Source organism: Tribolium castaneum, chromosome 3 (assembly GCF_031307605.1).
Source record: "Tribolium castaneum strain GA2 chromosome 3, icTriCast1.1, whole genome shotgun sequence".
Lineage (NCBI taxonomy): Eukaryota > Metazoa > Arthropoda > Insecta > Coleoptera > Tenebrionidae > Tribolium > Tribolium castaneum.
The window spans coordinates 12588415-12614179 of record NC_087396.1 but is presented as its reverse complement, the minus strand read 5'-3'; the positions used below and the strand labels follow the sequence as shown (position 1 = coordinate 12614179).

General features: G+C 34.5%; 1 protein-coding gene across 1 annotated transcript in view; it reads left to right on the top strand.

The window, feature by feature from the left end:
* Nucleotides 1-19929: 19929 nt before the first annotated feature.
* The window catches only part of LOC662052 (zwei Ig domain protein zig-8), an 85523-nt gene continuing 79687 nt past the window's right edge, over nt 19930-25765 (top strand). The window contains exon 1 of the mRNA XM_015982164.2: nt 19930-20396. Coding sequence (XP_015837650.1) covers nt 20342-20396 — 55 coding nt within the window. The 5' untranslated portion in view covers nt 19930-20341. The remainder of the gene's footprint in view (nt 20397-25765) is intronic.

Below are 25765 nucleotides of genomic sequence, written 5' to 3'. Positions count from 1 at the left end.
AATACACAAAGTTTATTAACAAAAACTTTTCGAGATACTCTAGGTTAAGAAAATAACATAAAGCAAAATCGATTTCTCTAAAATGTAAGATACAGAAAGTTTCAAGTCCAGGACTTTGCTCAGGTAGTTTAGAAAACAGTAAACTACTGGAACTGCTAAAAGGTTGAGTCTTATTCCCATTTATTTTTTATTTGTTCTGCTTACACATAAGGACAAAGTTTTAAAAAGAATAATTTAAAATTGAAAAAAAATAAAACCAGTACGTCAAAAATTGGAAAAGAAACCGTTAGTATTAAAAAAATTATTCACAAAAGTGGCCACAATATATGTGGAATACTAGCGACTAAATCACCAAAATTATACATTTACACATATGTTACAGAATATTTCGTGTTTCAATTTAGATTAGAAGTTTGTAGTAAGAACAGACTAACATTAAAATTTTAGTTCTAAAATTTCAAACGCTTTACAGGTAAAGCTGTAAAGCTCTTAAATTTTACAACTTTGACCAGTTTTTTTGCGAACATTCAGGCATAAAATATAAATTTGGCGTTTTATAATTTATAACAATTTTGCTTAAACGAAGAGGCAAAAAAGCACGTTTATTCAAACAAAAGCTTAAAAATAAGAAAACTAATTAAACAAACAAGCCAACGTTACTTGGTATAGAGTTAAAAAATTTGCACTGCACTGTAGTAATTAATACAGTTTAATGATTTTAGTTACTTTGCGGAAAAGTGGTTCTACATTTGCATATAATGTTTTATTTCGTTTACGAACCAACCTGATCATTACAACTGCCTACTAATTCAATCAAATATCAAGCATATGGGTGTGTAATTTGAGTATCAAAAGCGCAAAATTATAATTTATAGATGATTAAATATAATTTAAATTATATATTTTATGGCCAGCATACACTTTTCACAATAGCAGGATGTGGTGTGACTTGTCACGATTTATCATCGTTATTCTAATTAGCCAACAAATGGAAATAAAGATAAATTCTCAAGTGCATTTTATTGTATAAATCTGATTCTAAATAATTAGAGCTTACACACAAATTAAAAAACCGAGATACGGAAATAATTAGCTTTTAATTAAAATTGGCAGCAGCATTAATTACAAAAAAATAAAAAAACCTTCATATTTTTATTTATATATTTATTTATATTTATTATTATTTTCGCTACGCTAATTTATCAAAGTAAATTTTAACTGCAGTAATAGTTCTTTCTTTTATTAGCCAAGACAGTTAAATTTCTGTAAAAACTGTGTAAGTATTCTTTATTTCTTGGACGTGCAAAATAGCTTTAAATTCGTTGCAAAAACATGAATAAGTACGCTGGCGGGACAAAATCTTTTGTAAGTTTTTATTTTTCATAAAAATAAAGCACAATGTAATGCAATTAGTTTTAATGCCTGTACAATACGTCCAAGAATCATGCAATTCTCACGCTATTTCTCAAATAAGAAAAAGAGGATTTGCCCAGCTTCGTGCAACTTTTCATACAACCGCGTCTAAAACATTTCGTGAGGGCCTCCAGTTAAATCCGAGGCTCACTACAAATGATCAAGTTGCAAAAATTTCATAATGAAATAGATGTAAATGGAGGCTCGAAGCGCTGTCTGTTGTTAATGTGTTGGTTTGTTAAGTTCCGACTAAAACATTTAACATTAAATCGACAGCTGTATTTAAATTAACAAGTTGATTAAAGCTGCATACACCTATTTAGCTTTGATTATTGATGAAACGCTGGCATTTCGGGCATGGCGTTTTTACTTTAGCTTCGATAAATTCCTAATTTCGGAGCGGTGTATTCCGTAAGCCGCCAGTAATGTAAATTTGAAATAAGCCGACATATTTCTTCTGGCTGTTTTAGATATTCTTGTGATTTATCTGAGGCACAATTTCGCAGAAATATTAATGTTATGTAAGAAAGTTTGAAACTTTCGCACCTAGCTAACAATACGACATATTTCACGGCAGGCGGGCCATCAATAACGATATTTATTGTAAATTTTGCATTGCGGTTCCGACGGAAACCTATCCCTGCAGACGGGTTATACCATACCTGGCTTGTATTGTGGTACATACTGAGAAATTGTAGCAGTGACATGTATACTGAAAGCCTAGGGGACAACCCTATGCACGGACACTCTGATTGAATTCTGACACTGAGCACGGAATCTAAGTAATCCCCCGAGAGCGTGATGCGGCTTGTGGCCTTGCAGGAAAGCCGGACCTGACCCACGGAGACATGCCCCAAACATGTAAGTTCACCCCCTTTTATCCGGGTGACACCGAGGGAAGTTTGTCTAATTGAATATCTATGATTTTGCGGGGTTACATAAACTCGGAAGAAGGGACTCGTTTCATCTTCCTGCAAAACCTTATTATTTTAGGGAGGATATACGGACTTTCAGGTGCTAATGCCTTCGCATCTGAAACGAGGAGCTTTGCCACGAAACTCTCCTTAACCTCAATTAACTGTTAAATATTTTCATTAAAATTTCATAGTCAGAGTTTGATTTATCCTGTCCAAGCACGTAAAGTAACGACAAGGAACAAGCTGTAGTAGTTATTGAGCAAAGTTGTTGAATGTTGCGCAACTCTGCACACGTTAAACAACAAGGAGCAACTTCCAGGTGATTAAGTCGACAAAACGTAACTCGCACTTGGGCACTTTCCAGTGCCCTGTTCTAAAAATGATGAAAACTGTAAATAATTGGGAATGAAATAATAACAAACGACAAAACTCTCCGGGTATAATGGAAACAGTTTTTTCCGACATAAAAATAAATATCAAACTCGATATTGCAACTCCCGCAAACGATGTAACTTAATAACAAAGCAACAAATCACATTAAAACGTCCATTGCTATAAAATTTTATGCATTTCCCACCCAACCAAACAACAATGCATCGACGTCCGGACCTCATTTTAACCATTTCCTGCAAACGCTTCGCTAATCCTGCAGGAGTTCAGTTACAACTTTCAGGAAATACCAAGAGAGGCCTCATCAGTCACAGTCACTGCAAGCAAATTATTGTGGTGGTCCCTTCCTGCCGGCAGGATTTACACCTGACCTTTTCAATCGAACGAAAATTTTCAACTCCTTGATTTATACAATTAAAAGAAGGTTTATGGGAATTGGATCGGTGACTTACTGCCGACGCAAAAATAAATTGTGAGATATCCAAATTGAAATTTATGGAAGTATTTCTCACATCCGGAAGCATCATTTAAATTCAACCGAGTGCAGATTACTAGACTCAAACAATTTTTACACTTTGAGTTACTATTCTACAAACCAATCGCATTTTTATTTCAAATCATATTTATTTATAACTTAATACTTTTTGTTCGCTCGATGGGAATTTAATCAAACTCTACGTTTAATAAAATATACAAATAAACAATAAATTTGACATTTGCAAAAGCGTCAGCATTATAAAATTAATTTATTGTCTGTTAAAGCATTATAATATAGAAAATTAAAAAAACAAACAAAAAAATGTCACAATCAGGATATTAATAATTCTGATAGCTTTTGTTACGTGTGTTTAGGCTTTCCTATATGGGATCAAAAGCAGCAGAGCGGAACACATTTTTGTTAGCAGATTAAGACTCATCGTATAGCTGGACAAAATCAATACACTTTTTTGTAAAAATTTGTGGAAAAATGTTGCAAATCAACACAAATTTTAGTATAAATCTCTGCTGTTTTATAACTTCCGGTGATTCGAATATATGGCGAATTCGCATTCGTATTAAATCAAAGAAACCAAACACTTTTCAACTCAAAAATTAAGTTAATTTAATTTTTTGTTGGCTTTTCAGGTGTTATACTTTCAAAAAAATTGGAAAAATATTTTTTGGATTTGGCACTTTTTTAATTACACCTCTATTTAAAAACGTTAGAAATTCTCAGTCATTGAAACAAAAATTTCACATCGTTGGGCTAAGGAAACGATGTTATCGATATTTTTTTAATAAGAATTATTTTAACTGCAGATTTAATCAAACGTGTTTTCATAGAGTGACCTCAAGTTGATTTATTTCTATGAGCTGGTGTATAGATTTAGTAAAATCTCCGCGGCGCGTCTTTTAAACTGACATCCCCCATTAAGAATGTAAATGCAAGTGTAGAAATTTTGATAATAGCGGAGCACTTTGGCGCCGCCTAGAGCTTTCACAAGCTTTAAACCTAGATGAAACGTGTGAAAGATGTTCGCATGTGGAAAGTTGACGTCTAGGTTTGAAGCGGAACCCTCCGGATGGGTCTTCGATACGTCTTTAATAGTGGTAATAAATCATTGGAGCAATATACGTACAGGTGACCGAGCGGCTGTGGTCTTCAGGAACGACTCGATCAATATTGCCCCGGAATCCCCCGGAGTTTGAAGCTTCAACAAAGTAGCGTTACCGAAGCCAATAAACAATCATCTGACCCCTGTCAACGGGTTATTGTCCAACAGGTATTAATAAACGACTCTCATAATGAGAAATGAATTATGACGTTCGGTCATTCCCAAATTACGACCCCGGCTCTTGGAGAAATTGCCTGCTGTGTCTCGAGAGGTCGCGACTTCGGAGGCCACCTCCGAATAGTGTCAACTTTGCGGAGTTTGGTTGTGCAAGGGTCGGCTATCTTGCGAGAAACATGTGTAAGTACAGATGTCGCTGCAGCAGCGAACAGGCAGAACGTCTCGGGATTTGGGGATTTCGGGGATGGAGCAACTGGGCCGCAACAAAGACTCAGATTATGGCGATATGCCGTGACCGCGTGTCGCGCATCGCTGCCCTCTTTTTGTTGCCGACATAAAAACAGCGGCAAACAATGAGTCTGCCTCTAAATCCTCTAATGACATCACACTGAGTTGCTTCTTGTGGAAAGCAGTTGCCTCGATTTATTATCTCCCAAATGTATCGGCTGTTTTGACTAAGAGGACGAAAGATCCAAGCGGAAGATCTAATTCCTCACTTTACGATGCATCAACAGACATGAATAACGTACGAACAAATTTGTGCGCACTAACTAATCCACTTACTTTTTAGCCACAAACAATTAGAATTATTTTATTAGTCTACTGTGTGTCATTCCAACAATTATGCAAAATTTTGCGAGGTCTTTTACACATCTAAAAACAGAAAGCGTAAACTCTAGATGAGCGTCTAAAAATTAGTCAAAAAAGTTTGAATTTTTTAAGTAGGTAGGTATTTTATTCCAAAGTTTACAATTTCGTATTATCAAAATATCTTGAAGCAAAATTGTTACTATTTCATTATTTTATTATAAAACTACGACTTTTTATAACCCATATTTGGAACCAATAAATTACGTCTAATTTACGAATACTGAAAAAAAAATCGTACTCGTAGTATTTATCCCGGCGCCTCCACCAAAATTGCACTGCTACTATTTATTGAAAGGCGAGTTTTATTTCAGTTGTCGAATAAATTTATTTCGAAAATTGAAGTAGCAACAATATTAATAAAATTACAAACATCGTATATTGTTTAAATGTATAATTGTTAAAAAACAATACATATCTACTTACCTGGCCCTATTTAAATAAAAGCTTTTCAAAATGTAATAATTTATTGTTTCACGTAAAACAAATAAAATTCTTATAACTGTCAATGTTGAAAACTTGACATGGTTCTGTAGCTTATCGAAACTTTATAAAAAAAAATAATTTGAGATTTTCACGAGCATTAAAACATTTTTTGAAAAATTATTTTAAACACATCGCGTTACGGCATATACTAACCATAATTTTTTTTGTAATTTGTCGCCATTTTGATGTTTTAATAAGCATATTAAAGCAGGCAACATCATCAAGTGCGATGTCATAATAGTCATTATTTGACGAAACATTTTACAAAAATTTTAAGTTGTTAGGAAGTAAATTTGCGACCGCATTTTTGTTAATTTGACATATTTCGAAAGGCTAACACCACTGATTTTTAAAACTGAATACTTCAAGACTGGTCTTGTTTTTAATATAATATTATTTTATGGGTTTTTATTCTGCATTTTATTTATAGATGATTATGCTGTTGTTTATTTATGGCTTAGTCCTAAGTAGGAATTTGTTAATTTTTGCTGAAATTCCACAATTACACTGATTTTTACCCAGAGAATGCCTCTGGATGTTACTGAAGTAGCTTGACGGTGCATCCGTGCGCAAATCAAGTCTGTATTATATACGTGGCAAAAATTTGTAATGTGGCATTCTCAGCAAATAAGAACTGATTTGAACAAATACGCGAGTATTTCCGTGAACAAATCTAAAAATGCTTTTGTTGTAAATCTCTAGTTATTAAATCATAATGGTTTCAAAAGTTGGCGGCAGCAAACTAATTCCTGTGTAGATAAAAGAAAGTGTAATTAAATGATTTAAAGAATCAAGTCCGCAGTTCATATTTCATTCAGGAGAGCGAAAGAAAAGAATTCTCGATAAGAAAATAAATATCTTAGTAAATTATCCACTACATCCTAAACCCAGACGTAAAAACTGTGGTAATGAAGAATGGAGCAGCGTTATCATTAAGAGATCTTACTCCGTTTATTTCTGTTACGAAGTCGTTAAACAAAGTGATATTACGTAACGACCCATTTTAGGTAGCTCGTGTTTGCGAAAAAGTTCTAACTGCTTCGGACCCGAGATATAATTTCAGGAAAGGAATATTGTCTAGTATTATTAAAACAATATGAAATGAAATGCTCACAATTCTTTAAGTTTCGAGTCATTAATTCATCTGTACTTAAAATATGCGAATAACAGCAAAGTCAGCTCTAAAGTGGTTCTTTAATGGGTTGCTGCCAGTAGTGGCGAGATCCTTAATATTAATAAAAGTGTAGCAATAGCTTTTACAAAAAGAAAACTTGAATGCAAACTCAAAGTGCAGGATATGAGGATTAATAAGCGTAATCTAGCCTTGCTTTTTAGTTTAAAAATGTTGTTAATTAGAAACACTGTATTATTGTTGCATTTAAAACAAAATTTATTAATTTCCAACCACCTTTTTATATTTTAATCCGACTAACCGAAACGTGACTGGAATAAATTTAACATCAACATCAAGCGTTTAAATGTATCAATTTTTAGCAAAGGCTTTACTCGGCCAATTTAATTTTTACGGAAGGTGAGTTGATCCTTATACTTTTAAATTCATTTTCGTTGTCAAATTGGTGGAATCAAAAAGTTTCGCTCTGACGTATTTCAACACAAAAACAAATTGCTATATTATTGGATTTTCGCCAATTTCCAATTTGAATTTTAATCAAAAAGGCATGCCCTCCGATTAAAATAAATATTATTGTATCAGTGGGGACCCTAGAATAAATCGCCACAGGAAGCCTTGGAGTATTTGCTGATTTAAAGGTAATAAAACCAGGAAGGAATCGTTTGTTTTCTGGCTAGAATCTTGCTGACTCCGGAATTCAGTGTCAAGCCTCAGTTGCTATAAGAGCATTATTATTGAATTTGGAAAAACAAATACAGACCATAACTCGCAACGCCCTCCATTCATTTCCTTTTATTTCTTTCGAGATTTATTCATTTGTGTATTTATGTAAGCGAATTGAAAAATCGGAGCTTTCTTATTAAGCTCGCCGTGAAAGTGAAGAGATGAAGATAAGGCGGATAAGGAGAGGCAACAGGAAATAAAAAGCCGCGGTTAAGAGGTTGCGATAGCAAACCCGGAAGCGAGAACATGTCATCACTTTACACCGGAAGTGAAACGCGGAGTGCAATTATTAAAGAACCCATGCTTTTGATGTTCGTGACAACTCGCTGTATATTTCGCGCCAGATATAAGCATTAACGGCGGAGATAAAGCGAAAATAAGAAAATCGTTTCAACTTGCCGCCTCATTGACAACACTTTTCAATAATTGATGAGGTGCACACACAGCGACTGATTATATTCCATTACCTCTGATCCGTTTTTTGACGTATTGAACAGTTTGGGAAAAATCGAGGAGCTCGATTTTAAACAGTTTGTTGAAATATGCGGGCGGGATAACCGGGATTGTGGTAGTTTGGCAAACGTCCACAACGTCGGTTAAGTGCCGTGATCGATACTCTTATATTATTCCAGAAACATAACCAGATATTGTTACTGACGGATGCCATTAACTTCCCGACCGCCAAAACACTTGTAAGAATTTGCCAGAATACGATTTCCAGCATTAAAGTTTCATGCTAATGTTCCAAAATGTAATATTTACAAGAAAAAATATTAAGCTTGACCGCCAGGTCAGGTTGGAGGCTTTGTCGGCAGCTTTAAACAATGATCTAAATGATTTGGGTTCCGATTTATTATTAATATGTCTCGGGCACATCTGTGCTCCATGCATTATTAAACACAACAATGAAATCGGAATTTTATTCAACTTATCAATTTATTAAAATCCGGCCAGGATCGCTGCAGCCGGTCAAAGAAAAATGTTGTAGCATTAATGTTTTTTCCGACAATGGAGCTGCGAATAAAAGAATCTCGTTTTGCACACGCTCAAGATAAAAGTTTGATTTTCTAAACAAAAGATAAATGTGTATTCGGAAAGCTAGAGCACACAGTAGGGGTTGTTGAATAACCTGTAGCGGAAATATGAAAGTTCGGAGTCTTTCCTTTTTACGTGTACGCTCCTCTAATTACATCAACGTTTACTACAGCGAAATTGTTATAATTTTCAAAGCAAATAAATCACAAAGTTAAATCAACATCAAATAATTAACTTTTTTGTTTAAATTTGACTTTAATCACGACCCACATCCCCGATGTTATGCTTTATACAACGACGGCAATATTTGACGGCAGCTGGCGGCTGGTGATTTCTATTCCAAACTGTTTACTCTATGCACCTTAAAGTACACGATCACCACCATACATCTCCATCGGTTGCATCATCATTGTAGCTACCAATATTGAATTGCTGACCTGAATTTAAAGAAGCACAAAGGTCACAATAACCGTAAATTGCATCCTATGGCTGGTATGTTAATACTGTGTCTGTCGAACAATTATGTTATCCATGCAATTGCTAATTGCAGCAATTTGCCATTGTCCTTAGAGAACTTGGAACTAATACGTTAAGTGAATGAAAACAATCCAGGAAAATCTCGCACAGTTATAACTAAATAGTTCTAACTTTAATGAGGATAGTTCTAACAGCTTTTACAATTTAAGAAACTACTGGAAAAAATTTACGAAATATTTGTGTAAGTAATAATGGATGAGGCAAAAGTAACTTCTTTTTACAGTTGGAATACATTAAAATTCACAAAGCCTTGTCTTCTTTGTTGGTAAAATTGCTTTTGCTAAATGGAGTTGTAAGAGTTTCTGATGGATCTTACAAATTTAACTCTCCCTAACTTTACATAGATGCACCGTATGTGATATGAAAATGCAATATACTTAAACTTTGAGTAAAGGTACACGTATCTTTCTGAAACGTTTCATCTTTCTAATGTGTGTTTTTAAATAAAATAAAGCAAGAAAAATACCACTTACTAATTCCACGAAATGTTTTACAAATATTACCAAACAGCTGTCAATAAATTTTAGGTAGTACGAAATAAAACAGTCATGTTTATTATTCTTGTGTTGATTATAAACTTCTCCGGGTTGAAAGCAATTTACCTTAACTAAATTAAATTACTGCGATAATGAAAGCTTCTACAATGTTTCCAATTTATTATAAAGTACAAAGATTTTTGACAAAATCAGTCTCACATCACACAACAAAGAATAATCTGCAGGAAAATTGTTTTTCAATTTATTTTTTATTATTACTGTTTTAGATATCAAAACAGGTAATAATCGAAAATACGTGCTTAGAAAAGTATTTTTTATTGTAGTGCTGTGAGACTAGTTAGAAGGTCTAACACATTTTTGCAAGTTTCTACTTTGAATAAAATAATGATTTAAAAAAAAATGTTTGATTCAAGCATCAAAGTGCTCTTAATAAATATCCAAAAAATGTTGTTGTTTGTTAACATCTTGCTTATTTTCCTAACTTTGTTGGTTGTTTCTGCACTCATTGAAAATATAAAAAGCCTGCGTTCATGTATCGTAGCGTTTCATTAGCGTTAATTTAATTCAACACCTACTAAACAAGCGTAAATGGTCTAAAAATTAAGAAAAAAAAACATCGCTTTTAACTACTGATTCTACACAAACGCTTTCTGAGCGTTTGTGTATGTAATACTCGATTTGTATAGAATGTTCCTATGACAAGTCAAGGTAATTAATTATTTTAGTCAGAAAACAAATATTCTATTTTTGTCGCTAAAAATGACATGCACCCTTAAACCTGATAGTGTTAAAGTGTATTAACGCCTGAAAAATGATGCACTTTTCAAACTGTGTGAAGTATACTTTTTGTTCAACAAGTCATAAAATCGATTCCTTTTCACTTGCGGAGAAAATGTGCAAAAATGTTTGTTCTATTTTTAATTTACGTTTTAGGTTGTAATAATCTGATAGTGTTCATAATGTTCATAATGTTCATAATATTTAATAGTTGCTAATTGGTGGGAGTATAAGTATAAAAGTTGAAAGTTCAAAGGGTCGTACATAACATGGCTAGGAGCGGCGTTTTCCGCCAGTTTTAACAAGTTTTACATCCTACGTGAAGACCGGCAAGGATATTGCCGACAATTTTCCAAAGTACATTCAGTGCGCTTATTGTTACTTTCATAAAATGATTTAGTGTAAAGTGTGTAGACGGTTATGACGACAGCAATGTGTTATAATTAAAATTCATAGGGCCTAGCGCACTGTTTATAAAATCCGCTAGCGTAGTGGGCTCCTGTACAACGACTAACCCGGACTCGTGAAAGCAGTATTGATTTAAAAACTTCCAAATTCCGGGCTTGGAAGTCTAAAACTTTATAAAAAGGTTTGACATGCGACATCCTTGCCGCTATTTTAATACGTATACGGACACATTCGCCGCAATACTCAATATTCCGTACCTAAGTGTTGGGCTTACTGGCTCGGACAGGTCCGCTCCCCCAGGAGCACATTAAACCGCCACCGGTTCGCCCAAATACATTGACCGGTATTTGCCTATCAGGGTAAACATTTTTTCAGCCACCAAATAAAAAATCTGACCGCAGGCAATCTCGCACAAATTTCCGATACGAATATACGGAGAAATAATGGGCCAGGACCCGGAGCTAAAGAAATGCAGTTCACAACTTTTTCTAATCCCGAAATTCTTAACTGATGGATTAAGATTGATTTTCAGTTGACCTCTCCGAGTTCGATCTTCGTAAGAGGGAGGAACTGCACGTCATGCATCTTCTATGTCCGGCAGCTCGGCCACCAAATCATTCAATAAAAGTAAATTATAAAAATAATTAACAAAAACGCTTTTTACGTAATTAGGAGACGTGATGATTGTTCATAGAACTTGCATCTAAAAATCCTGAAAGAATCTTTAGAAATATTTTCTCAGAATTTTCATTTTACTTCGGGAATTATCCGAGCTTTGCAACAAGTTTCTCCCTTCTTTAACAAGCAGCCGATCAATTTTTATTATATTCACGTGCATGTAAAGTTTCCCTAGTTAGTAAAACATTCTTGTTGTAATTTTAATTGAGCGATTAAAAATCCAGACGTAAGGCAAACATTCGTGTGAAATCAAACGAAAATTGTCGTAAAGTGCACTTAGAGGGCCGCTGTTTCGCGAATCACAACCGCTAATTCCAATTAGTAGAGAATTAAATTGATTTTTCGCAAAATTAGAGCCATTAAGCTGATGAGATGCCCTTTCGCGTTGTAGTTAAGCTCTCAATTTATTTTTAATTTTGATTTTTTAATAACAAAACCGTTGACAAAATTATGCACGAAATAAGGGCCATGTAATGAAAAAATTACAAAGCAGAAAAAGGCCAAACGTTGGAATTAAATTAAACGTACAAAATGTTTCCCTCTACTTCTAACCAACATTCTGCTTTATTAAAGAGCTTCCGTGTTACAGCCTTTTAGAGCATGTCTTTATTGGGTCTTCCACATGCATTATTTATTTTCATCTACGTGATTTCTTAGAGATTATGGACCAACTAACTGATCGAAGAGGATTAGAATTTAATGCACCGATAAGTAATTTTGCTCGCGAGCAAAAGAATTATAATAAGAGATGTGCGGAGTTGGAATCTTGTTTAGTAATTTCGCTTAAAAACAATGTTTAATAAAAAATACGTTTGTGCGCGGTGCAATTTCTTACTAAAACAAATAGCACGCAAAACAACTTCGTTAGCAACGAGAAAACTCTGATAATGAAATTGAAACCCAGTTGATGCAATTTGAACGAATTGAATGAGCGTAGCAACACAACAATGAAATAACTTAATTATTGTTTATCGATCTATTGGTTCGCTCGTTCGAACGGTTATTTGAATTTAAACGGTTTGAGCTAAATCTGAATAAAATTGTTGTAAGCCCTATCCGCTTCGCATTTTCTCCCCGAATTTCAACACCTTACACTTTAAAGTAATCAGGGGTAATAATCAGCAGAAATTAGGTTCGAGATAACAGAGCTCAAGCCTCCGAAACGACAAATCACTATTTTAAGGCCGATTAAAGTTGGACTTATTGCAGCAGCTCGGAAAGTTTTAACTTTTGACTTTAACGATTTTAAAATGGGCCCACTTAAATCAGCCCCTTTTAAAAGTAGCAACACTTAGACAAAGACCGTTCCTTAGCCAGTCATTGTAGTCACTTTACACAACAATTAACAATTTGATTTTAACCTTGTGAGCGTGTAAAGTTTCAAACTGGAAGCGCACAACCATTATACTTGCAAACCAGCGGGGTAGGTATCATATTTTAGGATCTTCTAATGGATTCTCGGTAGTGCCTTTAGACGACTAAACATCAATTTGGCGGAATTGGCGAGATCCTTGGGAATAAAATTGATATTGATCTGGGATGTTAATACAGGATTCTAAACCGATTTTGGACCGTCATTCCAAAACAAAAATAATATAAGCGCTGAGACGCAGTGTCTCAGCAAAAAGTTATTTCTTTATTTTTTTCTTGGTTTCAGTTCTGAGATTAATTGCTTACTAGTATTTACAATATAGTAGATACTGGCAAAGAAATTTTTGTTCTTTGTCATTCTTATTCTTATTTTGTAACTAGGAGGAGATGAGACGCAATCTTTGGCGTTTAATTTGATGTGAGAAACATGTTTGAAAATGCTAATGACGTTCTAGTTTGTAGCTTGCGTCGGTTCTTTATTCGCTGTCAGTGACGTTCCGCAATTACCGTTATTCCTTTTGTGAATGTCTTTCATAGGAATGAAATATGTATCATTTTCATTTGAAAATGTAATTTGAATCGAACAAGCCGGCAGAAGTTTTATTATCAGATGGTAAGTTATACAAAATTGTGTGGAAGACGTTGGCTCGGCGCAAAGATACTTACAATTTCGCCCGATGACCTTAGAATAAATTAAAATTTGTGTGTAACGGGCCGAAACGTTCAAGCGGAAAACGTTTTAATCTTGGCATAGTACGAGGTGGAAGATAGTTTTTGCATGAGAGGAAACGCGAGAAGATAATACGACAATAAATTACCCAAGTGCTTCGTGACAAACACACACAAGGCTTCGGCTTAATTACAAGATATGACTAATTACCGCGGAAAAATGAAAAAACGGAATTTTAAAAATCCGCGCTCGCCGGAATTATTCAGCCGGACTCGTCGCCGTAGCGGCAATTTGCTTGCCTCAACGGTGAACTCGTAATTATGTTGTTATCAGCGTTTGGGGACATTGTCTCTTTTTGCTCATTATCGGGAGACGTCGCTACGAAGACATCGCCCTAATTAAATTTCCCTATAACTCTCTTTCCTGGTTTTAGACGACAATCGGTTATCAAAATTCTGCAACGGATTTTAATCAATTTCAAGAGACTTGACAACATCCGCTTAATATTATCCTGTTTTTGCATCAAAATCAATAGTTACTATTGGCTAAAAGCGAGCTTCTCGCACTACACCCCTTCCAAATTTAATAAAAATTTTGTCACACTTACGGGAAAATCTTGGATAAACAACTCCTGCACTCGACGACAGGAAGACATTTTATAAAACAAGATCTCGAGAGTCTTAAAGACTGAATCGCGCCGAGAAAGCTTTCATTGGAGGAGCAAGACGGCGGAAAACCGCAAAATGCACAACACAATCCAAAATGTTAAGTATTAAAAATTTTACGACATATTTGCATAAAAAATTTACTAGTTTCTCGATTTATAATCCGTCCACATGTCTAGTGGCTTTTAAAAATTAAATCAACAATAAAATTCGTGCGAAAACTACCATAACTTGCAGAGGGTAGACACAATTAAGCTTTCAGGATCTGAATTATTTAACGAAACTGTGAATTCCCGTTTTATCACCGTTTCATATACTTGTCCCTTAATATGCATAGCTTACAAGAAGCAACACTCTGGTGACGCAATTTTCATTAATTCGAAGCAGAAAGTCCACTAAAAATTAATAATTGAGCAATTAATTCGCACTGATTGTTGGACTTAAAGCAGGTAGTAAATCTTTTTCCGAATACACTTTTTACTGCTGTATTTTATACAAATAGGTCGTCATTAAAGTGAAAAAAGGGAGCGCATAAAGTTATTTCCCCATGGCCGGCGTTTAGGGACTCGTTGCAAAATGTAAATTAATGAACCCAACCGCGTTGTTGCAAAAACTGAACGCATTCGTATAAATTAATAATGCTGTTTTCTTTATAAATAAATTACTGTTTCGAGGGATTTAATTTATCTTGAAATGTAAATCGCATATCTAAAAACCAACAAGAGAAGTCAATTTTGTTATTTGGTTAGGAATATTGACCGTTTCTTATAACTTATAACCGAGACCAATATAAACTCCACAATCCAGTGTAAATGAAATCCCCCCAAGCTTCAAAAAGTTTAATAAATATTTGTACGTGAATTATTAAATTACCAAATCCCAATGTGAAAAAATCGCCAGTTATCGAAAAAGTTAGTTGCTTTTGCTCCGTAAAATTTACTTTTGTAAAAATGCAAGTTAATTGCAAGAGCATCTTGTTGAGATTTATGAAGAAATTCTGCTTTAAACTTATACCAACAGACGAAGTTTGTTGCAAACTTTATTAGTACTTTAACTTAAATACAAAAAAAAACCGTTGAAATTTGATGCTGCGATCAGCATTCGAAATTGTTCAGTCAAAGGAATGCATTTATTATGCATTTCATCGTAAATTTTATTCTGCACAGTATGAAAACGTGACGTTATAAAAAAAACCTCAAGGATTTTTATTTTCGGCGAAAATTGGTAGTCGTATGTCCTTTACAACTTATTTGTTAAATTTCTTGTCCAGTCTAACCGTAAAGTTTCTCCCTTTTCTTCCTGATCTATCATTTATATTCATTGAAGCACCAGCGAGTTTTTCTAGCTCCAAGTTTTACTTTAAGATCTCGTTTGATTTATTGATAGGCGTCATAATTAAAAAAAATCACACGTAATTTTGATTAAAAAACTTTTTACTAGCAGCCATTGCATTTAATGTGATTTGTTCCGTGAGACTGTTCATTTCATTTTTGGGATATTGGCTTGGTAGTTGTCAATTTTTATCACGTGCTTGAAAATCCATATAAAGGGTCTGAAAGACAACGGTGGCCATTTTTTTCACAAGTATTGCAAGAGTCGGAACGATTTTTGATGGCCACCATAAAAACGCGAACATTTATTTTGCAATATACAATGCAGTCCGAGTCTGGAACCCTCGTAATCATCAGTTGCGCTCCTTATCTCGCCCATTATCGCTGTGCCTGTTATCGTCTCCTTCTATTGTACACGGGGGTGGAGAAAAAATGATTTGTGACTGGCGGACTTTATGATCTGGAAAAATAATAAGTGCGGTCCAATATGATTGCCTTTACGACCGCAGTAATGACGTGTTACATGCTCCCCTGGTTGCGCCCTAGCTAGGGGCGAGTAATGGACAACCCGTCATCGGACGGTTTGTTTCCCTACAAATTGTGCTTACCTGATGATAGTGCTGCTGTCAGAGGGGCTTAAACGACCGCTTTTTCCGCTTAGGAAAAAACTGGAAAAGCCAATTTGCTTTGATTCCGAAGCCAAAACAAATAAACAAATATTCACAAATTGGAATCTATTTCTGAATGTAACGAGAGCATTTTTTTTCTCTTAAATTAATCACAAATAATAGCGTAAGATTAGTTATATTCATTTTCTTTAACAACACACTCGCAAAGTTTAAAAAGTAGTTTCAATATAAAAAATACGTTCTGCAATTTTAGAAAGTAATTTGTTCAAACTAACATTTTGTCTGTTTTAAAATTAATTAACGTATTATGAATTATTCTGTATAAGTTTTAAGTATGTACAACGATTAAGAGATAAAACTGTCCTTGCATTAAATTTTGCATTTTGTAATTTGGGGTGAATGCTTCAAAACAAAAAATAAATTAAATTTAGTTATCTAGTACTAAAATAGTAATGTCGTTTTTCATTAAATGCAGTCTCATGACAACTGCATAAAATCCTCCACCACTATGTGAAATACAACTTCCAAAACTTTGTAAAACTACGATAACGTTGAAAGTTTACGATTTTATCCGTATAGATCAGAGGTAATTGCATTTGATAGTTAAAGACTAACGATGGCTTAAATCTCCTCTATTTTAAGTACAAAGTTTAGTCGAACATGCCTATCCTAAAAAAAGTTTATTCAGTTAATGGATTTTGATGGCGTTATAGTTAAATAAAACCAAATGCATTTTCTGTAACTACTTCTTTGCTAAACCAATTTTAACCACAAATATAAAGTGCTCTTACCAACTCATTGTTAGGAAAAATGTAAAGAAATAGAAAAATATACTTTACTTTAGAAGCGGTAATTTTAATGGACACGAATTTATTAAATTTTTTGTTTGCTTTAAACCATTATTATTGCATAATTTATGTACAGTCTCTTGAAAACGTAATCGATAATCAATAAATAACATTCAGACTGAGCATTGATGAATATCTTCAAATTTTTATAACACCAATATATTTAATTAATCATCAATAAATTTATGAGCACCACCTGAAAATACCTATACTTAACCGCTGATTATATGTACATAATAATAGACCATCTATCAAGAAAAATTAATTATTTGTAACAGTGGTGACATCATAAGAATGAAACTTACATCGTTATAAGGTTCTAACTACGGAGACCAATTTATTTGATGAGAGATCTACCAATTTGAGAACAAATGCGTTCTCTGAGCTTCAAACAGGACAGAAATTAGGTCATTATTCGTTTAATTTGGTTACAAACACAAAAATTTGCGATAGAAAATAATTTTTGTGGTTGATTTTAATAATCTGAGTTTATTATAAGACAAATACATGTGTATTTATATAAATGTACAGGATGAGTCAATAGTGGGTTATTTCTATGTTCTAAGATGCAACCAAAAATACTAATTGCACTTTCCTCTTGAATACTTTGTTTGATTTTTAAAACATTAGTTGAATCAACATTGTTTTCTTATTTTTTAAATAATAATGACAATATTTTTATTCTCGTGTCATATTCTAAATGTGAGCGAATATTTTCCCTTCTAGGAAGCAGATAAATAGAAAATTCTGCTACAATTTTGTATTTTAAAAGCCGTCGGTGTATTTATTTGGCACCTACGCCTGTACGCGTGTATTGGAGGGTGCGAGGAAAAGTCAGCGAGAGATCTGCGTTTATCGACAGACACGACGATGTAAAATTGAAATACTAATTGACATCGTTTTGTTGTGCAAAGCAGGAGGCGCTTGTACAAAGGCTCACACCAGCTTGCAATTCTTTGTATTCGTGCTTCCTCATATGCAATTGTTCATACTGAGAGAATCTCAGACAAGACGTTTTCCAATTAAGTGAATTTTAAAAGAAACTGAATAAAAGTTTTGACAGTTTTCAAACCTGGTCAATCAAGTACGAAGCCAACGTAAGTTGAATGCAGCATTTTGCAAATGAAAGAACTCTCAGACTGGGTAATTGATATCGCGTTTTCGCCTCACCCTTTCCAATTTTAAGTCTTCGCCAACACATTTCTCTTTGTGATATAAATACCGGAGAATTTTAAAAATAAAATAAAAGTGAAAGCCCTCCATTTATTTGTAATATTTATATTTCGTTGGTAATGTCTCAAAAGAACTTCGAGTCATTTTAAATTACGTCACCCTGATTGTTTTGTGTCACCTAAGACCGGGTCTCCCCTACGGTTAATTTATGCCGCTATGGCACCATCACGTCTCCTTTCTGCTTAATGTCGTATTAAGGTTAATTAGCGATCATCCGACTCCAAATTTTAGCACAAAATTGTTATAAACGATGTGGCGACGAATTATGTAATTACAATTTTCAACATTACAGAGGGATAATCACCTCAATGTTATATGCAACAATACGTATTATATCGTAATAATTTATCGTATGGTGTTGTCACGCCAAAATTGCACTTTACTGGAACAAACTGTCATTTTTCTCAGTCCAGGGTTTATTAAATGATGTTGAAGAAAGTTGGTAATTAACAAGGATGTATCAAGTAGAGTACAAATTTTCGAGAACTTCTCAATTTGATCGATCATCACCATTAACCTAATTATATTCTCTTCTCATCAATGATGATCGATTGGATAGCTGGCTTATACATTATTAATTACAAGAAGGCTATTGAGTTTCCATCTCTTCTCATAATCTAAGGTTACGTACAGGAAATTATCCAACCTTGCACTTAACTGATCTTGAATAATTTATCACAATTTTTGAGTTCAAGAATATTAAAAATATTACGCTTTGTTTGTTACCTAATAGCAATTTGTTTTCACATTAAATATTTGAACATACAGTATCTCATGTTTCTTGGCAAAATTTCGAGTCAAAAAATATTTTCCTTTAAAGACTCGTATTACAAACACAAATAACGCGCCTTCCTTTCGTGTAAACAATTTTTTTTTTAAGAAATAATTTACAAAAAAATTAATTACGTTTTTAATTAATTGTTTAAACCAGATTGTTTTTGTTCCTGCCTATTCGCTGTTTATTGTAATGTTAATTATCGCACACAATACGGATGCAGTTGTGCTGGTAAAGAAAACATCGAGTTGGAAATTTGGAGAGTATTAAATTTCTGTGAATAATTAAGTGTATTTTTCTTTGACGTTTGAACAATAAGACGGCAGGAAATTCTCTCCCGAGGTGTCCCGGATAATTTTTGCATAATTTTCCTTGAACTTTTAATTAGAAAACACCTGAAACGCCTATTAGAGCCGATGCCGTTCATAGTGTAGTCGAGTCTCCAGCACCCACAAGAGACCCTTTTATTTAAATGTGCGTCCATATCAGCAATCTTGTTAAAATAAATTGACGCAGAACGTGAATCCATTGTACGCGAATCGAAAATTTGATTACGGCCCGAAATCCGTCATTCTAAGTAATAACAGAAAGATTCTTGTATCGAATTTTCGCGTCAACATAAAACTCTCGAAATGGTCGTCGAAGTTAAATTGCGACAATTTTTTTACGGTCTGTCCCTCCAATTACTCAGGGGTTGAGTTGCATTTAAACGAAATTAAAATCGATTCGGGGGCTTCGAGTCGCTACTTATGTCAAGAAGGGTAACAGTTGTAAAGCTCTCGAAAACCTGGAAGTACCGCTTATCTGGGAGGTGGCCACCGGCGCGATAGCCCCGACTTGTCAAAGGCTCTGTGATAAGAAAGGGACGATTTACAAGTGGAGTGGATCCCAGGAACTGTCCATCAATATCGAATCTGTGTTATCAGCGATGACTATAATCATAATAGAATTAAAGGGACGGACGCAGGCGCCGGAGTTTGACCGGGTTTTGCGGCGTCGAGGCGCCACTCGTTCCCTGAAGGTCTTTCTCTACACTTCGCGGCATGTTTGCAATCCGCAACCCGCGCACTCGAACTCCGCCTGATAAGCGCGCTAATTGCCACCATTAAACTCCTTTATCAAAAGCAACTTCATCCAAAAAATAGAAGACTGTAGATTTAACGTAATAACCGTTAGTTGTAATCATCTATGGTGTAGCTAGTTTAGTGAACTCCTGTGATTTTAATTCCCCAGTGCAGTGTTAGTGTCTCTTGGTGCACAATCTCGAATTAAAAGTAGATTATTCGGATGATCGCAAGCGCTCGAAGAAATAATCGGATAGAAAATGACACACTGGTGAGAGACTCGGCGATAATGGTAACAAATTACAGTGCTGGTGGTAATGTTGAAGGACCCCTCTAAGCGCAATGGAGAACGCACGAGAACTTTTGTTCTTAGGCCTTTTGTTTGTAGCTTGCGTGGGTAAGTTGCACCGACCTTCCCTTCACTTTTCCATTGTAGCGTTATGATGTTTTCTGGCAGAGCGTCGATTGTGGGCGCCGATACCGAATTTAAAGCAATTACGGGCGAGATATCATCGATTTTTCCACATACCGGGGATTAATCTCTGACTAGCAGCCGAGTTAAATAAATATTTCAGATATTTCTTCATCTGCAAATATTATGCAAATCAGAATCAATCAAATATTCCGGAGTTCTTTTGCTGGAACGTTTCTCAAATATCGAATTCTCGATATAGATGTAAAACGCTCAAATAAAAGCGATTCCACTTGCTCTCTAATTTATGGTCGCCCTAATCCAATTTATTTACTAATGCTTCGTATTTCACCCGCTGCACTTAAGTCGCGTAATGAGATTTTGGATTTTCTATAACGCGTTCTTTCTCGTTTTGCGTTTTTTGTGAAATATGCTTTATTTTACACGTATGAATGACAGAAGGGAAGAATTGGTTGCATTAGGGAAAGCGTGAATGTTCCATTAGTGTTATTAAAGATGTGGTTAGTCGGTAAAATGGCAATGCCGGAATGCTAAGACAAGTTGCAATTGCTGTACATAATGTTGACTAAGCTTTCCCAGAAATGCTGTTCATTTGCTAAATAGAGCGCATACCTTCCTGGATCACTTAGCCTCCTACTCTCAAAAATAGAATTTTGCAAAGTTTCCTTGCACTTAAAATGGTGCGAATAAAGTTATAAGAACGTGAAAATCTGTTAAGAAGATGCGGTGTAATACACGGAAATGCTTTTTATTTTAACTGACAGAAGACGTAGCTGGTAAGTCAGACTTGAAATTGTTATTAAATTTCCAAGAGTGGGTGGCCCAATTCAGTTTTTGCAGTTGACAAGTTTCTAATTGAAAAAAATTGAAAAATCGATAAGACGTTGCTCTCTTGGCCAGTTGAGATGAACATTTTTGCTAGTAATTTAACTTCGGTGCTTGTCATTATTAATTAAGTTGGAGAATGTTCCAGTTTCATAAAGTAAAGTTGTAATTACTTTTGTGGACGGTTGTAATTTAAGGTAATGAACAATTGTGCAGCTGTGTCAGGTGACCTGTTACGGCTTAAATTTGGGGCGAAACATTTGTAGTTGGTTTTATTTCCGTCATTCAGAACGGCTTTGATCGCGGCCATTTATCATACAAACAAGCAGTCGTTGAAGCAAGGACGAAGGGATATCTGACAGTCGGCCAGATTCCGATGAAAAATAGAGTTCGATATCGTCAAAACTGACCATTAAAAGTAAAAAGCTTCCAAGTTGACTTCGAGTTAACCGTGTGGAAAACACAAATAAAATTGTGTATTAGCAAGGTCATTCCGGCCTTTCAGACGGAAGTCGATCTTGTTTTTATGAAGGGTTGATCACGAAATGATAAATATAAAAACTTAATTTTATACGACGATAAAAATGTTTGTGCTACACTTAAGCGCTTATACACTCGGACTAATAACTCTTTTATTTCTTGTATTTTTGCTTGAAAAAGCACAATACGATTCGTGAGTGGTTTATTCAGTAATTTACAACACCTATACATCGGTATTTTGCTATAGATGGTCTTAATTTAGTTGATTTTCTCCGCATAATGCTTCAAGCGTCAAACTTTGTCTTTGAAGTCACATGCATGTGTTTCCAAGATCGAATATAATGTTAGTTTTAAACTAAAAGCTACACTTTAAATTGATTCCGCATCAACACCACGTTTATTAGAAATAACTAAGTTAACATATTGCTACATTTTGCGTGACCCGGTACACGAAGAAATTAATTGCGTTTAAAAATAACAAAATCTGAATATTTATGCAGCCGTAAAACTGCTTCTTTTTGCCGGTCGTTTTTCTAGCCTCATTCTTCGGCGTAAATGCGGTATTTCATGACCAAAAAGGACACTAAAATGCCGCCAAACTACTCTCGGCAACTCAAAGCGCTATGTAAAGGCTTTGTTAACGGTTTCACAGGACTGAACGTTTAGCATCGAGTTTTGGCTAATTTAAAAAGATTTATAATGAGGGCACAGGCAAATAGACTTTTAAATAGTTTTATCAAATCATGCAAATTAGGGAAGGGTAAATTTACTTTTCTGCCCTCGCAAGAATCAAGCCTTTAAAATTGCTTGTACTGATGGGGTCCCAAAAACCTGTGACCAAAGTAATGAAACACTAATGGTCACTAACGACTGCTGCTTTGACCCCAGCAACAACAGACGGTGCATCTGAAGATAACTTAATAGAACTGCTGAAAGCTTGTGGGGATATGGGAAGGGGATTTTCAGTTCGAATAGCAAAGGCGGATAATAGCTATGCTAATTTTTGGTTCGCTAATATTGATTTTGTTTATTCGCGCTAATTAAAAGTAATTAAACATAAAAGGTTTAAAGTGCTGGTGGTTACAACCATACTTACAGAAATTTCGGTTTTTACACGCAAAAAAATAAGCCTAGCTTATCATTAAAGCTTAATATTAAATTTTAATAAAACATAAATTTATAAAAATATTTTCTCGCATATGAGTTAAAATAGAAATGGGTCAATAAAGATGGAGATAAAATACACGACATGAAACTTTTACAGACTTGTATCAGAATTCACATAATATTGATCGTTTTTTAATAGAAGTAATAGCTGGGTATATCTATACGAGTGGTTCGAAAGATAGCAAATACGGTTTCGATAATACAAATTAATTTTGAAAACGTTTTATATTAAAATTATGAAATAAACTTCTCTCTTGTATTTCTGCTAAAAAAGTTTAATTATAAAACTTCTAAAACTGGATACGGTTTCGTCGGCAGTTTATAAAAGCTGCATAGTTCAACTATTATTATTACAATTTGTTGTAAAAATAATTAAAAAAATAATTAAAAAATTAACTAAAACTAAAAGTTGTAATAAGTAATAAAATTGGATTGATTTTCTAGGATTTTAATTATTACAGGTGAATAACATCTTTTTGTATATTGTATGGTGTGTGACATCAATTAATTTCCATTTTCTTGAAGAACCTCAGGTGACCTACTGACCGAACCGCGATAAAAAGTCAACAGAACTGAACTTTGAAATTCATCTTCCACGTTCCATCAATCTGGAAATTCATTTTCAAGTGCCATAGGCAGGCAGATGCCATTTCTTGCGTTTTGCGAAAATATTCTTGATCTTCGAGCCCATCTGGCAAATTAAATTTGTTATTTATTTTTTCAAATTTACGTTTGATATTGATCTGTTTTCGTTGAATATAAAACAAGAGTATCATTGCTTCCTCCCCTGGCTATTGTTTTCCTTGTAATTTCCACGCGGTATCAAAGCCCAACTGTCACGTCAGTAATATAAAAATTTTCCTTTATTTTGTCGATGGAGGGCGTACCACCATGAGGATTAATGACTCGTATAGAAGTTGACAAGTGTTCGACCTAGACAGTGTTCAAAGAGACGTCGCAGGATGGCACTTTGAAAATAATGCGGTCGGAGATGAATGAGTATCGAGGACGTGAATGTGAGTGAGCGACGGCGACGTCCGCTTCGATAGGCACTTCGGAGGTACGTCGCGACGCGCGGCGTCGCCCTCATAATACGTCACCTGCAGACGCAACAGACACTAGATGGCGTATCATCAAAACACCATTTGGCACACAACTGTATCATCAGCATCATTCACTCAATACAGAATGTTGCACGACAAATTAATCTTCGCTACAGAATATCTAATTTGCAGCGAATCGAGCATGGACATGGACGATGACTTATTCAAATTGTAATGACAACCTGCTGAAATCGATTATTCAGCCCATAGGACTGCCAACACGAACACACAGCCAATCGAAAATAAAATTTGCACAATATGCAATTAATTCCTTATTTACCAATGCAAATCCGGAAGGTAATTTTTGAGCAATCAAGGAGACGTAATACGATCGACAGTTGAAAAACTTATAATGATTCTCTTCAATTTACACAATGACATTTATATTCCTAATTAGATGCGCTCCAAACAATGTGTTAATGGAGGTTTCAATAAAACAAAACCAAATTAAAACCACTGTAAATTGCATAATTAGTAGTGGGTATAATATTAATGATACATTTGTTACAAATGTGTACAATAAAACAGTAATTCGCGATCGACAAATTCTGTTCAAATATTTCTGCACAAAATTATTTGCTTTAAATGTAAACAGCTAATAGAATTTTTTTAGCTTGTTGTACGGGTATGCAGTTTAGTTTTATAAAATTGGCTCCTAACTCAAGGCCAGATTACCATATCAAATTTAGAAATTGCTTGCTGTTTAACAAAATCGCATTTTTTAATATACTATTATTATTTGTATTTTTTAATTAATTCTACACACTAGTCGACGAAGTGATTTTGAAAATTTAGTCTATTTTGCTGCAGTTAACAATTGCAGTAGCAATTTTATTAATTTTAATGTTCACATTTTTGTACAAACTTTTTAATAAGCAATTAGTTGGTGCAATAACAGAACGTTATTTTTTGCAATTTCATACATATTGAAATATGCGAGTAAAGTTGAGAAGTATTTTACCTTTACCATTACTTTGTTTTTAGGTTCACATACATTTTAACTATTTATTTCAATTAAAAATAAAAAATTACAAGAGTGGAGGCAAACATAAATTTAAAAAAATAATCTGACAAAATTACACATTATTTCATAATGTCACTATAGTAAAATTAAGTCGTTGAACACAATGTACATTAAAGATATCACAGTTTTGTTAGGCGCAAATTTAAATTATTATTAAAATAATTTTTGTTCGATATTGCACAGTAAATTTCCTATTATGACTTCAAATCACCAACTTTTAAATAACTGTATTTAATAATTGTGTCAACTAACAATATTAGATCTTGTAAACCTCATGTCGCCTTTAATATTTCTTTTAGTAAAGAGTGTGCAGAGCACAAGAAATCTGGCTCATCTCGCCGGTCAAGCGCTCTGTTCTCAAGAAGTGCCATTACATATTTGCCGGAGGGAGGTTTGCGAAGAAGCAGCTCGTAAATAATCTCAAAATTTTTTATCTATGAAACAAATGATGGAAGAGACAAATTATAGGAAAGGTTTTTTCGCAAAATTTATGTTCCTCCGTTTACATAATTTATCACGCGTTTTCGCTAAATTCAAGCGGGTCTAGAAAATCTTTGGAAATTTAATAGTGTGTCACACATAATGGGGCTTATTAAAGCGAGCAAACGACGTTTGTTTCCCACACGTTGCTGAATTAGAATAATCGTTGAGGAAATTGTTAAATGCTGTCGGACAATTGCAATTAACAATTCGTGGCCGAAAGGCAAGCGGATAATTAATGTTAGATGAGTGTT